The sequence below is a fragment of the Osmerus mordax genome, chromosome 4, assembly GCF_038355195.1.
Source record: "Osmerus mordax isolate fOsmMor3 chromosome 4, fOsmMor3.pri, whole genome shotgun sequence".
Lineage (NCBI taxonomy): Eukaryota > Metazoa > Chordata > Actinopteri > Osmeriformes > Osmeridae > Osmerus > Osmerus mordax.
This window is the reverse complement of record NC_090053.1, coordinates 19,043,532-19,059,820: the sequence shown is the minus strand read 5'-3', so window position 1 is coordinate 19,059,820 and position 16,289 is coordinate 19,043,532. Positions and strand designations below refer to the sequence as shown.

At 48.4% G+C, this 16,289-nt stretch overlaps 1 protein-coding gene across 1 annotated transcript in view; it reads left to right on the top strand.

The window, feature by feature from the left end:
• The first annotated feature begins 515 nt into the window (after positions 1 to 515).
• The window catches only part of cmip (c-Maf inducing protein), a 20,780-nt gene continuing 5,006 nt past the window's right edge, over positions 516 to 16,289 (top strand). Inside the window, exons 1-11 of the mRNA XM_067234797.1 lie at positions 516 to 1,355; positions 11,436 to 11,561; positions 12,049 to 12,099; positions 12,312 to 12,473; positions 13,464 to 13,505; positions 13,655 to 13,717; positions 13,985 to 14,065; positions 14,186 to 14,289; positions 14,831 to 14,935; positions 15,070 to 15,474; positions 15,883 to 15,948. Of these exons, the coding sequence (XP_067090898.1) occupies positions 1,026 to 1,355; positions 11,436 to 11,561; positions 12,049 to 12,099; positions 12,312 to 12,473; positions 13,464 to 13,505; positions 13,655 to 13,717; positions 13,985 to 14,065; positions 14,186 to 14,289; positions 14,831 to 14,935; positions 15,070 to 15,474; positions 15,883 to 15,948 (1,535 nt within the window). The 5' untranslated portion in view covers positions 516 to 1,025. The remainder of the gene's footprint in view (positions 1,356 to 11,435; positions 11,562 to 12,048; positions 12,100 to 12,311; positions 12,474 to 13,463; positions 13,506 to 13,654; positions 13,718 to 13,984; positions 14,066 to 14,185; positions 14,290 to 14,830; positions 14,936 to 15,069; positions 15,475 to 15,882; positions 15,949 to 16,289) is intronic.

The following is a 16,289-nucleotide window of genomic DNA, read 5'->3' as shown; positions in this document are numbered from 1 at the left end:
GCTAGTATTGAATGTTTCCAACTAATACTATTAGTAATAGCCTATCGACTGTCAAAACGAATGACGTTTTAGGCCAGTGTAACTTTTCGCTTAGCGTATATGGAGGACTCCACCTGGTCTTCATTTCCTTTCCAGTCATTGTTACTGTACGTTGCTGCCTATCTGTTGCAAACAGGCTCGTTATTTCGTCCATTTTCGGATCCTTGCTCTGCGCGGCTTCTACTTGGCGTGTTTGATTGACTCGTGTATCTAGCAGGTCTTTCATCGAACGTAACAAGAGGCAACAACAATTGAGTTGATCGTTCGCGCTGTGAATTCTTTATGTTCATTTTACATTAAGGGAACCTAATCACCCCCCAGCCCTCATCGCTCCAGTAGGCAGACAGTCAAGAGAAAAGACGCACCGCGCATCCGCTTGCCTCCCCATTGACGTCACTTTGGTATCACATGAACGAGAAGTGACCAATCCAAGTGGTTCTATAGATGTGCTCGGTTCTCTCACGAAGATAGAGGAAAAGGCAGAAAAAAGGAACCGTGCCAATGAACCTTTATTGAGCAAAAACACGGAGAAAAACTGACAAGGGTTTTGGATTTAGTAGTTTTCTATGCAGAGAGTGTGTATTTTATGCGTTCAATCTGTGGATTACGCGATTTGGACGGGTGCTGGCAGAATGGATATCATGGCCCTGGCTATAACATATTGAATAGCTCGCTAGAGGAGCGCAACGCGGACAGTGTAGACAATTCATGGGGCATTGTACGGAAAATGGTGGATCATTTGCCTTGACTGCAATTGTTATTTCACATTTCTGTCGTCATATTCTCCCACTCAAGACTATTTAATGGCGTGTTTGTCGGTCTTTTCGCCTTGTCTATATTTCACCCGCAACACTCATATTTCAACAATTGAGGTCGTATCGCGGTAGCTCGTTTCCCAGCTTGATCCAACCCTTTTTATGTGAAATTCTACTAGTCAATAGACCTATTTCTATCCCTAGTTGATTTTTTTCTCCTTATTATTCGATATGGATTTCAACAGCAGCGGCGGGGGCAATGAGCTACACAACAACCAGTTCTATCAGTCCGAGGAGAGCAAGCCTTTGCTCGAGGAGATGTCTGGGCCGACAGCGCCGGAGGGAAATAATAACAACAAGCTAGGAGCCGGGCCGTGCAAGAGAACCCTTCTCCACTGCAGCAGCGGGATGCGATATAAACTGTTGCAGGAGGGTGACATCCAGGTGTGTGTGGTCAAACACCCTCGGACCTTCCTCAGCAAAATCCTAACCTCGAAATTCTTACGGAGATGGGAGCCGCACCACCTCACTCTGACAGACAGCAGTCTCGCTTCTGCGACGGTGAGTGTTATACTGCAGGGCTGTTTAACAGACAGAAAGAGGCTATTCTGTTCTCTGATTAAATGTCATTCAATGTTCTCGACATCAGCGACAGTCGTTTTCACAGATTAGTCCTGACTACTGACGCAAGAAGGGAAATGTAGCAATCTATCGGTTCAATGTGTTACATCCATTTGCTCATCTGATAATATAATCGTAACATTGTTGCTTGATTTCCTGCCTGCACGACCGCTCCTACACCTACACATGCCTTCAACGGATGTCCTGGGGCCTCGCGTTTGCTACACTCTTGTTCTGCTGTCTACATTGTCTGAAACCAGTCTATTTATTCTTCTGAAATACTGGCCGGTTTCAACGGTTAAAATAAATGTCAGTAAAAGGAATATGCCACATACAAGCCGACACGGAAGGCGACGTGTAACTCCGGTTATTTGCGTCTCTTTGAGCATTGTTTCGTTAGCACCAACATACTGTATATCATGTTCTCAAGACAAGCAAAGCCAAGCCGAGCCGACGAGGAAGACATTTTCTCTTGTTGCTCTAGCTTACTGTAAATGTAGTAGAATCTGTTCAACTACGGCTGCTGATGGACTCCACGGAGCTGCCTGTTGGCCTGTTGACTGTTAACAGGCTCATTTCTGACTAGTTTACGTCGTAGACCTAGGCGATAATATACCATGGTATGGTATATTATGGTCTCAAGTGGTTTTGCATTATTCTAGAGAACATACACAAGTAGGCCAAATTACAAACAAATGAGACTCGGTTCTGCAACAGTTACACAAGAAGATTACATAATTATATCAATTTATTCGAATGGTTTTATAGCAAAAATAACAATCCTAATAATACAAACATATGATTGTTGGGCTTTAATATCAGTAAGCATAATAACAGTGGTGCCTACCACAATGCAGGTTCCTCAGTTCTAACCTTCCTCTTGTACAGGAAGACAAAGGGGACGTGATATGCTTGAGCTATATGCTGCTCATGATAGGAAGAAGTTTGACCCATTTAGAGCAATACTGTTATATTGCAATAAACAGTTGAAACAGATTACGTTCTTATCACAGGGCATCATGTCATAAATGACTTTGCGGCAGAGTATGTTGTCTCTCCAGTCCCAGGTCGGACAGCACGGATCTCTTCTTACTATGAACACAACCAGTAGAATGTAGACAGGGACACATTTAACCACCAGAAGGAGGGAGGCCTCTTCTGAAGCGACTGTATTACAGTGTAAACACACATGCCATGCCATGTATCCGTGTGGTTCACTTTCAGCCCTGTGTGCAGCGGCACAGCTGGGCCAGCCCCTAGAGCTTTAGGAGAACACACAGCTACAACAGGTGGCACCGTGGAAGAGGGCAGGATGTCTGTGTGGCTTCACAGCCCAGAGGTTAGAGGTCAAGAAGACCATGGGTTACACTGACCTGATGTTTCTTATTGACTTATATGGTTTAATAGTGTTCAGCTGTATTCCTCTCTCTCTCTATCTCTCACTCTCGTTTTCTCTCTCTTTTTTTATCTCACTTCCCCCGCTCTTTCTTTCTCTCTTTCTGCTTTCTATGTCTCCTTTATCATTCCTTCTCTCTCTACCCCCACCCCTTTCTCTTTATCTCTCAAGAGGGTTGTTAGAAGGTAGTTAACAGGTTGTAGATCACCATCTTGAATTCAATCCAATTGTAAAGTTCAGAGGACAGACTGTTACAGTAAAATGATCCCACAGTCATTAGCCCACACATCATAGCTGCAAATTTACCTTCCTGACTGCTTTTAACTTCAAAGAATTCAACCTGGTTGGTAATAACCAGTTGTCAAATGGTGTCCAGCTGGTACTTATAAAGCACTCTACTGAATCAAACAAAACAACACTTTGTTTATGACGGTCTGTTTTCATGTTAATACCTTTAACACAACTGGCTCTACTACAATACTGGTAATACTTGTCCCTGTGACCAGCTTGCCATGTCTGTGTCTGTCAGGTAGCACCCAGAGGGCAACAGACCAGGACTAATGGAAACATAGTTGACTGTAGCTAATGGTCTCAGGAAGGGGTTCTCTCACAACAGTAGTGTCTGTGCTCAGTCACAGCAGTAGTCTCTGTGCTCAGTCACAGCACTAGTCTCTGTGCTCGGTCACAGCAATAGTCTCTGTGCTCGGTCACAGCAATAGTCTCTGTGCTCGGTCACAGCAGTAGTCTCTGTGCTCGATCAGTAGTCTCTGTGCTCAGTCACAGCAGTAGTCTCTGTGCTCGGTCACAGCAGTAGTCTCTGTGCTCGATCAGTAGTCTCTGTGCTCGGTCACAGCAGTAGTCTCTGTGCTCGGTCAGTAGTCTCTGTGCTCAGTCACAGCACTAGTCTCTGTGCTCGATCAGTAGTCTCTGTGCTCGGTCACAGCAGTAGTCTCTGTGCTCAGTCACAGCAGTAGTCTCTTTGCTCGGATTCCTGAAAAACCACATCAAAGAAATATTTTATTTTATTTTATTTTTATTGAAAATTATTTAAATTTAACAATATATTTATGTTTTAAAGTATCCTACTTAAATATATAATGAGTAAACCTAAGTCACCTAACACACAACTACAATGATTTAACAATAAATAACAGTTATACTATTAACAAGTAACAACAAAATTAATGTTGAGTTGGTATGCTAACTAAACCAGATTCAAACTTGAGCAGTTCTTTTGCAGAAAAAAGACCATATTTGCCTTCTCTGGCAAGATACTACACCTCTCCTGACTTATGGAATGTCCTGCACAGGATAAAACTCTCTCAGATGTTGTCGAAGAGGCCTGTACACACAGGTATGAGTTTGAAAGGGCAGACAAATTGGGGAGGCTGTCCCAGGACCAGGGACTGATGTCCGCAAGCTATCGAACACGGTGCATCCCTCTGAAGTATCCCGTGTGTCGCCGCATGTTTCAATACATTCTACGTGCTTCCCCCATTGGACGTAAACGTTTTGAAACATTTTGTTGCATTTTGCAATGTCGGAATCATTGGCTGTGAAATACAGCCACACTTCCGACCGCTTCGCTTGAGGAATTTTAAATGCACTAAAATCTAGCTAACGATAGACTAGCAGAGCAAGCGTAATATGTTTACTAGCGATCACGTGCAGTGAATGGTTAATATGCTTTTACGTCCGTTTTGGTGAGCCCAGAGGGAAAATATGGCATTTTAAAAGAAGCCTACATTTACAGTAGCTAGCTAACGGTAAACTACAGCGCTTTCACTTTCATTACGAATTATTCCTCTTTCAAGTAATAAGCCCCCGTTCAAGTGTTGAGAATTAAATTAGCTGCACGGTCTGTAGAGATCTTGAGACAAAGCCACTTCTTGTTCTGATACCGGACTATAAGCCGCTTCGAAATATAAGCCGCACAAGCACAAGAAAACTGTAAAATCGGAGTACAATCCATGGCTTATTTTCAGTAAAATACGGTAGTGTCTGTGCTTGGTCAAAGCAGTAGTGTCTGTGCTTGGTGACAGCAGTAGTGTCTGTGCTTGGTCACAGCAGTAGTGTCTGTGCTCAGTCACAGCAGTAGTGACTGTGCTTGGTCACAGCAGTAGTGTCTGTGCTCAGTCACAGCAGTAGTCTCTGTGATTACAGCAGAAGTGTTCAGGTGACAGGAGTGTGTCAGAGTCACAGGCTCAAGCCTGGAGGCGAATTCAGAAATGTAAAGAAAGAATGTTGACTTATAAGTAATGTAAAATTTGTGTAACTGTACATTCTTTATTTATGTTAGTTTGTGATCTCGCACACATTTAAGTTTCCATGGTTCATTTTCTGAAAACCAGGTATGAGCTTGTACACGTAGGCAACAAAGATACACTGCGTGTGTGTGTGCAGTGTTGCCTCATTGTAGAAAGATGAGCTAGGCAGGTCTAGATCTTGTCGAGTGATATGAGGTGAGTCAGACCCAGTGTGCTGTAAAGCTTCTAAGCTGACCTACATCCTCATTTGCGTAACACAGGCCCATCTCAACTACTTCCTGTGTTACGCTCTCCTTAGAAACAGGACTGGGATCGAAGTTATTTGGTGTCTGTTGAAGTGATCTGGTGTCTACATTGTTGACAACTACATTGTTGTTTTTACGTCACAACGACCTCTTATGTTTATCAGATTGCAGGTGGTCCGATCATGTGTGGCAGTGTCCTTTTTCACATAGATCCACTCTACAACACAAGCCTGGTAGTGCCTGCACACACAGCCCTCTGTGACAGTGTTTGTCTAACAAGACACCTCTCCAAAGAGAGATGCCTGCCAGTCAGCAACATACTCAAATGAAATGTAGGTGTGCTAGACAGGGGCTAAAGGTAGTTAGCCCACTTCAAAGCTCTAGACATGTGGCCTGTTTTTTTCTAGACCAAGTAAAGTTTGAGTCTTGCTGGTCACTGGCATCATATATTTCTATGAGCAGACAGCACATATCTGTGTCCAAATAATAACTATTTTCAAACAAACATTTTGACGGGAAAGCCCCTCACTGTCGTCGTGGCTACACTGCTCTCAGGGCATTGCATATGATAAATTTACTAAGCAGCGATCATGATGCGTACACATACATCCACTAAACCATACCCATTCACACACACACACACATTTACATTTAGTCATTTAGCAGACGCTCTTATCCAGAGCGACTTACAGTAAGTACAGGGACATTCCCCCCGAGGCAAGTAGGGTGAAGTGCCTTGCCCAAGGACACAACGTCATTTTTCACGGCCGGGAATCGAACTGGCAACCTTCAGATTACTAGCCCGATTCCCTAACCACTCAGCCACCTGACTCCTTACAACAACCGTACACACACAAAAACAACTTTACACATGCACAGACACAAAACACCCGTACACATTCACACACACACACACAAAGCCCCAGTGTCTCTTGGCAGACCTCCAGATTGGTGTTCATATTTTAAAAGAGGATCCTCCTCCTGTTTTATAGGAACAATGCTCCCATTAAGGCAAGATTGGAAATATTGTCTGGAATTCAGGCTAGTTCCCTCTCTCTCTTGTCTGAGTCTTATATAACCTCAGCCAGAGACAAGACTCTCTTCCTCCACTTGGCCTTCTCTATCAGGCTACAGAACAACAAGTAATTTTGTTCTCTTGTGTTTGGGTGGAAGGCTTTGTGCTGGCCGTGCCATTCTGTGGGGTGTGAGGGCTGGATGTAGCTGACCAGGCTGTGAGGTGTGAGGAGTGGATGTAGCTGGCCAGGCTGCGAGGTGTGAGGGCTGGATGTAGCTGGCCAGGCTGCGAGGTGTGAGGGCTGGATGTAGCTGGCCAGGCTGCGAGGTGTGAGGGCTGGATGTAGCTGGCCAGGCTGCGAGGTGTGAGGAGTGGATGTAGCTGACCAGGCTGCGAGGTGTGAGGAGTGGATGTAGCTGGCCAGGCTGCGAGGTGTGAGGAGTGGATGTAGCTGGCCGGGCTGCGAGGTGTGAGGAGTGGATGTAGCTGGCCAGGCTGCGGGGTGTGAGGAGTGGATGTAGCTGACCAGGCTGCAAGGTGTGAGGAGTGGATGTAGCTGGCCAGGCTGCGAGGTGTGAGGAGTGGATGTAGCTGGCCGGGCTGCGAGGTGTGAGGAGTGGATGTAGCTGACCAGGCTGCAAGGTGTGAGGGCTGGATGTAGCTGGCCGGGCTGCGAGGTGTGAGGAGTGGATGTAGCTGGCCGGGCTGCGAGGTGTGAGGAGTGGATGTAGCTGAACAGGCTGCGGGGTGTGAGGGCTGGATGTAGCTGAACAGGCTGCGGGGTGTGAGGAGTGGATGTAGCTGAACAGGCTGCGGGGTGTGAGGGCTGGATGTAGCTGGCCGGGCTGCGGGGTGTGAGGGCTGGATGTAGCTGAACAGGCTGCGGGGTGTGAGGGCTGGATGTAGCTGGCCGGGCTGTGAGGTGTGAGGAGTGGATGTAGCTGGCCAGGCTGTGAGGTGTGAGGGCTGTGCTAGGGTTAGGCTCACAACCACCTGACTGCTCTAATGGGATTTGCAGTAACCATAAAACACTGCTGCACTTTGGACTTGATCAGAGATGGATCTGTAACTGGTCTTATACACAAATATTACAGCACTGTGGGAGGGAGTGTATTGTGGTCCATTTGAATGAGCCACTGTAGGTTAGCTGTGAAGGTGCTATAGGCTGTTCTCTATGTAAAACAGGTGCCAACAATAACTTGACACAGGCGCTTTTAAACTCCGGGGGTTGCAAGAAAAAAGGAATGGATGGCGAAAAGGACACAGTCTGAGCTACACTTTGGGATTGGGCTATGCAAGCTATTCTGTGGTGCTAAGCTAGGCTCAGGGAGTCAAGCTGAAGTGCTGGCCTGGGTTAGCTAGACGGTGGCGGTAGGCTAGGTCCTTATGCAGGCTGGCTTCAACTGGTTGTCCTTGCATGGTTTGTAGGGGTGGGGGGAAAAATTGATTCACATTTGAATCGTGATTCAGTCTTCTAGCGATTCATATCGATTCACAAATTTCAAAAATCAAAATCAGAAATCAAAACAATACATTTTAAGGTTTTAATGCATTGGGATTTTTTTCAACACTTAACTGCCTATCACAGTCAAATAGAAACAAGTAACACAAAATTGAATCAAATGTAAGCATATATTGAATATAAATTTGATAAAAAATCATAAATCAAGGTTTTTTTCATCAAATCGTGACCCCAAGAATTGATTCTAATCGAATCGTGAGGTACCAAAAGATTCCCACCCCTAATGACTTGACATGGCTTATTCACTTGGGTCAAGCCTTCACACAAGGGCCTACTCGAAGCACAACTCCGATAGGATGACGACTGACACACTGGGTTTTCCTAAAAGTTGAAACCCCTAACCATGACCAGTACTCTACCCTGAAACTTGGTATCATGGATACTGTAGTCTGTGACGACCTGTCCAATGAATAATATGCTGTCATCCCTTTAGTCCAGATGATTGTTGATGTTGTTATTGTTGGTCTTTGCTCTGACTCGGACTTGCTGATTGGTCTTCCTGGAGGGCTTGTTAGGTTTACAACCCACGCTGTTCCTCCTTGTTCTCAGAGGAGGAAGCAAGCCTGGTTATCAGGCAGGGAAGTAGCTGGCTGTTAAGAACAGTCTGTTTTGTTGTCATTTGTCATGGATTGCTGTACTGTAAAGCTGCAACAGTAAAACTTGATTTCTAAGGGTCAGACCATTATATTATTTACTGCTCCCTAACTAACTGTGATATTGAATGTGTTGAGGTTGTTGTGTGTGTCTTTTTTCTGGGAGATCTGGGTGAAATAGGAATACGGTCGTCGTGGATGAACAGAGACTAAGTGGGATGTTGTCTGGATAGGTAAACTGAAGCTGGACAGTAACAAACAGTAACAAATAGTATCATCCACCAATAATATCTTGGAGGTCATCAGTGTACCATACGAGAAGATGTGTAACGGACATGAGCTTGTGTGGCTAATTATCAAGCAATTAATAGCCAGTAATGTTGTGGGATTTCTAAAGCCGTGCTGTCAAGCTGTCTTTTCTGTGTGGTGTGTGAGTGTGTCTTTTCTGTGTGGTGTGTGAGTGTATCTTTTCTGTGTGGTGTGTGAGTGTGTCTTTTCTGTGTGGTGTGTGAGTGTATCTTTGACAGAATCTAGACCTCTCTCAAACATCTGGAGTCAGGTGGCTGAGCGGTAAGGGAGTCGGGCTAGTAATCTGAAGGTTACCGGTTCGATTCACGGCTGTGCCAAATGACGTTGTGTCCTTGGGCAAGGCACTTCACCCTACTTGCCTCGGGGGGAATGTCCCTGTACTTACTGGAAGTCGCTCTGGATAAGAGCGTCTGCTAAATGACTAAATGTAAATGTAAACATGGATGATTTGCACACGTGTTTGCTAAATCCAAACATCTTCCTGTCTTTTTTGTCTGCCTCTCTCCGAAAACAACAACGTAAAGAGCAAAGAAACAACACCTCTCTGTTCCATCTCCTTGTTTCTATGGAAACGTGGAGGTGTGGAGAGGAGGGAGCACAGCCGCAGCTCGCTCCCCTCCTCCTGAACACTGAAGGAAGGAAAACAGAATGAATGATGAGCGTGAGACGCAGAAAGACCGAGAAGAAGCCAGATGGAGACAAACGAAGATGGAGAAGGAGAGATAGGGAGCGAGAAGCACAGAGAACGCGAGAGGGAGAGGGAGGAAGAGAGGGAGCGAGAGGCACAGAGAACGTGAGAGGGAGAGGGAGGAAGAGAGGGAGCGAGAGGCACAGAGAACGTGAGAGGGAGGAAGAGAGGGAGCGAGAGGGATAGAGAACGTGAGAGGGAGGAAGAGAGGGAGCGAGAGGCACAGAGAACGTGAGAGGGAGGAAGAGAGGGAGCGAGAGGGATAGAGAACGTGAGAGGGAGGAAGAGAGGGAGCGAGAGGCACAGAGAACGTGAGAGGGAGGAAGAGAGGGAGCGAGATGGATAGAGAACGTGAGAGGGAGGAAGAGAGGGAGCGAGAGGGATAGAGAAAGGGAGGAAAAAGAGGGCGAGAAAAAGGAGAGAGAGAAAGGCAGGTTACCACAGCGAGCTGTTGTGCGGGAGGTTGTTTCTATGGTAACCTGCTGAGGTTTTTATTGTCCTGCCCGTGTGCAACTTCGGTCTCCATCTTGAATCCATCAACAGTCTTGATCTCACATGGCTGTTTATCTCCCCCGCTGTTGTCCATATCATTCTGGGTGTGTATGTCTCACCTTGTTATTTGTGTGCATGCATGCATGCGCCTTGCATTTGTGCTTTCATATGAACCCAAATAAAACAGACAATACAGTGAAATGAACATTGGTCTTGCATTTGTCTGACAAATCTCTCCCTGAATCAATATTTGGTATGGATATGACTTGAAATGAAAGTCTTTGTGATTTCACAATAATGGCCTGCGCTTGTGTGGTGAGTGTCTGGGTGGGAGGAGGGAGAGAGGAGGGAGGATGTCTCTGTGGGGGGAACAGCCTGGCCAGGCCTCTATCAGCTAGGGAGGGAGATGTAAATAAAGGAATAGCCTGTTTGTTCTGTAGAAGGGGGAGGGTGATGCAGAGAGGAACGGCCTGTTTGTTCTATCCCCGTGCGGAGAAAGAGACAGACCAGCCGACGTAGGGAGAGACAGAGAGAGAGGAAGAACAGGAGGAGAGAGTCGTCGAAAAAACGGAGAGAGACAAACCAAGGGGGAGGGAGGCATAGAAAGCCAGGGGGAGAGAGAAAGAGACGAGGGAGAGAGACACAAAGAGAGTGAGGCAGATAAACATTGTGAAAAAGCAAACACGGCCGTAGCGCTTAGGGAGGACGGAGTGAGAGAAGAAGAGTTGTGGCTCGTGTCGGTGACACTGCAGAGACCTGGCATCAGTCGTCCTGAGAGACACAGCAGAGGGAGGCGCGGGCCGAGCTCACGGAACAGCCGCTTTATCAGCGCACGGTGGGAGGGATCCAGTAACGGTGGAACTGCCGTGGTCCTCTATTGTAGCAAGGCTGAGACACGGAACAACCTGTTGACATTTGATATCATGTGACCAGAAGCACAAGTCGGTCGTTGGCTGACAAACAAACTCTCTCTCTCTCTCTCTCTCTCTTGTTTTTCCCCCCCTCTCTCCATCGCCACCATTCTCTCTGTCTGTCATTCTCTCTGTCTGTCATTCTCTCTCTATCATTCTCTCTCTTTAATTCTCTCTCTTTCATTCTTACCTTTCTTGTTGTCTCGCTCTTCTTCTGGTTCTCTCCCTCCTTCATTCTCTCTCTGTGAGTTCTGACGGAATGATTAAGATGACATTTTTCTTCTACTGCATGATGTGGACGGGTATTTGTTAACCCTAATCCTCAGTGTGTATATGTCCCAACGACCCGTCACCGTGTGTGTGTGTGTGTGTGTGTGTGTGTGTGTGTGAAGAGGGGGTGGGGGGGTTAAATAGCTGGGTCCATGCTGGTCCACTTCAGTGTGGGACATTCATGTAAACACAGCTCAAACGTTGGGCTGTCTATGACTGATCCTGTCCATCCTGATGAGGCCCTTTCTCTGCATTTGGTGTCATGGATGGAATCTCTGTCTATACTGACTGTGTGTGTGTGTGTTTCCTCAGCCCACTGGCTACATGGAGACGGCCCTGTCCTACAGCACCATTGAGGACCTGCAGCTGCTGTCCTGGGATAACGCCCCCAAGTACTGCGTCCAGCTCAGCTTCCCTGGTGGTACCGTACTGCTGCAGGTAGCACACACACACACACACACACACACACACCTGAAGCCACTCTGTAGGCTAGAAACGTTAGATGTTGCAGTTTGGTGGACTGGTAGCTCTTCCTCCTCCATGATCATCTGCGACTCTCCCGTACACCCCTCCTACTTACGCAAGGCGTGGCAGAGAGAAGTGAAGAGGATTGGCCCCTGACAGCAGCAAAGATGAGAGAGTGCTCTGGAGAGACGGTGGAGAAGAGAGAATCAAGTCTGAATATCAAATGATTGTTGGCAAATTATTGATCACATTATTAAATAACAAAGGCATAGGTCCTATTTATTATCCCTGAGACACACACGTACACCTATAGTCTCTTTGTAGACACACCTGAAACCCATATGTAGAAGGCCTGAAATCTACTGACTGAAAAGCTTGGATATTTCAACTCTCTTACAAACTCCTGATGATGAGGATGATGGTCTGTGTGGTAAGTGTTCACAAATGTGTGTATCTGCAGGCTGCCAACAGCTACCTGAGGGACCAGTGGTTTCATTCCCTCCAGTGGAAGGTAAGGTTCAAGTGTGTGTGTGTGTGTGTGTGTGTGTGGAGGGGAGGACAGACGAACTTGTATGTGTAAGGACAGAGTTACCAAAGTATTCACTGACTTACATTTACATTTAGTCATTTAGCAGATGCTCTTATCCACATATATGCGAGTCAGAAAGTAGATTCCTGCACAGAAGTGTGTGTTTGAATTGGCATCTATTTAATCCCATCTAGAAAAAGATCTATAAGTACCGTAAGGTTCTGAACAACCCGAGTCGCTGGGAGGTGGTTCTGAAAGAGATCCGTTCCCTGGTGGACCTGGCCTTGACCTCCCCTCTGCAGGACGAGTCCATACACCAGGCCCCTCTTCACATCATCTCTACCCTGCTGGCAGAGGTGACACACTCACACACACGCACACACACACCAGGCCCCTCTTCACATCATCTCTACCCTGCTGGCAGAGGTGACACACTCACACACACGCACACACACACCAGGCCCCTCTTCACATCATCTCTACCCTGCTGGCAGAGGTGACACACTCACACACACGCACACACACACACACACACCTTCTCACACACACACACACCTTCTCACACACACACACACACACACACACACACACACACACCAGGCCCCTCTTCACATCATCTCTACCCTGCTGGCAGAGGTGACACAATCACACACACTCACACACACACACACACACACACACACAAACACACACACCTTCTCTCACACACACACACACACACACACACACACACACACACACACACACCAGGCCCCTCTTCACATCATCTCTACCCTACTGACGGAGGCAGGGACTTGCACAGACATTTGGAGGGGCTATTGCTCTAACATGAAACCCACCCGCCACAGTCACTTATTTTGTTATACAAGCTCAAAAAAGCGATCAACATTTTCTCCATTACTTCAAAAAGTCATGTGAAAGTGGAAGGGTTTTCCTGTCCTTCATTCGCAGTGCACCAGCGTGAGAAAACAAACAATGTCATGTGACAATGTCATGTGACTGTGGGCCGAGGGCCACACAGACGTTATGGTGGCAAAATAAATGAACACAGAACTGGATGATATCGCAAATTTAATTTAACTTTACTAATGATGGGCTTATCGTGTTGATGCAGCCACAAAAAAACAAAAAAAGTTTATTTAGGCTCTTTCTCCAGAGGGACAGATCAGCCAATCAGGGCAAACGGGCTGTCGCCCGGGCAACAATAGCCCGTACATGTGCACGTCCCTGGACGGAGGTGACACACGCACACACACACACTCACACACACACACACACACTCACCCACATGCTTGCTGTTTGTCCCTCTGGCAGTGGACTCACTGTTCTCTGCTCCTTCCTCCCAGAACACCAACCTCAGCCCTCAGGACCACGAGAACATCATAGTGGTGAGTCTGCTGTGTATGGGGCTGTGCTGGGGTTCATAATGAACACACACATGCACTAGCTTTCCCCTAGCCTACAGCTGTGGGACATGCAACCAGATAAGATGTGGAAAATAGTTGTATTGATTATGTGTGTGTGTGTGTGTGGGCAGGCCATCGCTCCTCTGTTAGAAAACAACCACCCACCTCCCGACCTGTGTGAGTTTTTCTGCAAGGTGAGAGGAACACACTCCACACACTCACTGCACTGCATTCTACACACCCACCACACCCTTCACGCACACACTACACAGTACACACACACACTACTTAGACTCCATACACAAAGCACTCCCTCACAACCGACACACGACACACCACACACTCTCCTTGTGTCTCTGTATATCTCTCTCTGCCTCTCTCGCCACACATTCCCTGTGCACACTGGGCACACTCCACAACCCCTCCATGAGTGTGTTGTGTTGTACTGTGTGTGTTTGCAGCACTGTCGTGAGAGACCTCGCTCCATGGTGGTGATCGAGGTGTTCACTCCTGTGGTGCAGAGAATCCTCAAACACAACATGGTAGGCGGGGCCTTAACCAAACTTCTAATGTCTAGAGTCACTCCAGAGTCTGACAGTCTAAACTCATATTGTCCACCCTCCCCCCCCCCCCCCCCCCCCCCCCCACACACACACACACAGGATTTTGGTAAGTGCCCCAGACTGCGTCTCTTCACCCAGGAGTACATCTTGGCTCTGAATGAGCTCAACGCCGGCATGGAGGTGGTGAAGAAGTTCATTCACAGGTATCTTGTTCTGCCCTGTTTTTATCTCTGTCTCTCTCTCTTTCTTGGTGTAACTCTCTCTTTTTGTGTCTCTTTTTTTCTCTGTGTCTCCCTTTCTGCAGATATTTCTCTCTGTCTCTGCTTCTCTCCTTGTGTCTCTCTGTGTCTCTCTCTTTCTGCTTCTCTCCTTGTGTCTCTCTGTGTCTCTCTCTCTGTCTCTGCCTCTCTCCTTGTCTCTCTCTGTGTCTTTCTGTCTCTGCCTCTCTCCTTGTGTCTCTCGGTCTCTGTCTCTCTCTCTGCCTCTCTCCTTGTGTCTCTCTGTCTCTCTCTCTCTGCCTCTCTCCTTGTGTCTCTCTGTGTGTCTCTGTCTCTCTCTGTCTGCCTCTCTCCTTGTGTCTCTCTATGTCTCTCTCTCTGCCTCTCTCTCTCTCTCTCTCTCTCTCTCTCTCTGTGTCTCTGTCTGTGTTTAGCTGGAGTGCAGCAGCTGTCATTCCCGCCATTTGATTTCATCTGAGAGTTCAAATAAGCATCTAAAATGTGTGTGTGTGTGTGTGCTCCACAGCATGCACGGTCCGACAGGGCAATGCCCTCACCCACGCGTCCTGCCCAACCTGGTAGCAGTGTGCCTGGCAGCCATCTACTCCTGCTACGAGGACTACATCAACAGGTGAGTCGCACACACACACACACACACCTACACACGCACGCGCACACGCACAGCGATACTCAAACATGAATATGTACACAATCCCTCTTTCTCCTGTCTGGTTCTTCTCTCGTCGTCGTCGCCCCGCCCCCCAGCCGAGACAACTCCCCCAGCCTGAAGGAGATCAGGAACGGCTGCCAGCAGCAGAACGACCGCAAGCCCCCCCTGCCCCTCCGCCTCCTGCGCCCCGAGCCCCCGCCCGCCCCCCCGCCCCCTGCCCTCCTCCCCCTCTCCCCCCCTCCGCCCGGCCCCGTCCCCCCCGCCCCAACGCTGCCCCTCTCCCCCCCGCCCTCCATCGTCAACTCCAGCGAGATCCTGGTGGAGCTGGAGCGCAGCAACAACCAGGCCAACGTGCGCAGGAGGTCCCCAGCGGGGGGCGACGGCGAGCCCAACCTGATCGACTGCCTGCTGGTGAGCCCCGCCCTCAACACCCTCTCCATCCAGCTGCCCGCCCAGGCCGACCGCGTCCTCGGCTGCTTCGCCCTCATCCTCAAGATGCTGTGAGTGTCCGCCGGCTCCTCTGGGTGTGTGTGTGTGCGTGTGTGTACGTACGTGTGTGTGTGCGTGTACGTGTGTGTGCGTGTACGTGCGTGTGTGCGCGTGTGTGTGTGCGTGTACGTACGTGTGTGCGTGTACGTGTGTGTGTGTGTGCGTGTACGTGCGTGTGCGTGTACGTACGTGTGTGTGTGCGTGTACGTGTGTGTGCGTTTACGTGCGTGTGTGCGCGTGTGTGTATGTGTGTGTGTGCGTGTACGTACGTGTGTGCGTGTACGTGTGTGCGTGTGTACGTGCGTGTGTGTGGAAACATGAACCAGAGATGACACCCCCCTGTCACGGCACAACCGGCTCCTTCCGTCCCCCCTGTCTACCCGTGTTTGTCGTCAACTTTGTGCGTGTGTGTCCCCCAGGTCTGACTATGATGACTGGAGACCCGCTCTAGCCAGCCTGCTGCAGCCCATTCCCTTCCCCAAAGAGTGAGTACAGACACACACATGCGCGCGTACGCACACACACACACACAGCCTAGACACACTGAGACCTGGGAGAAGACCTTGAGGGGCGGGGGTATGACGTGGGTCCTCTACCCAGGGGGCTTAGCGGGAAGATAGGGGGGCTCTGGGGGCAGCGTTGTAATTGGCTGCGGCGTCCGGCCCCTCGTTAGCCGCTGTCTGTGGAGAGCACCTGTTGTCTTGTCGAGAGCTCACCTGGAGCTCACCTGCGCAAGCCGTCTGAACACAGACAGCAGAGTCATTAAGCAGAACAACACTCCACGCATGCTGGTCCCACGGCTAATGACACACACACACACACACAC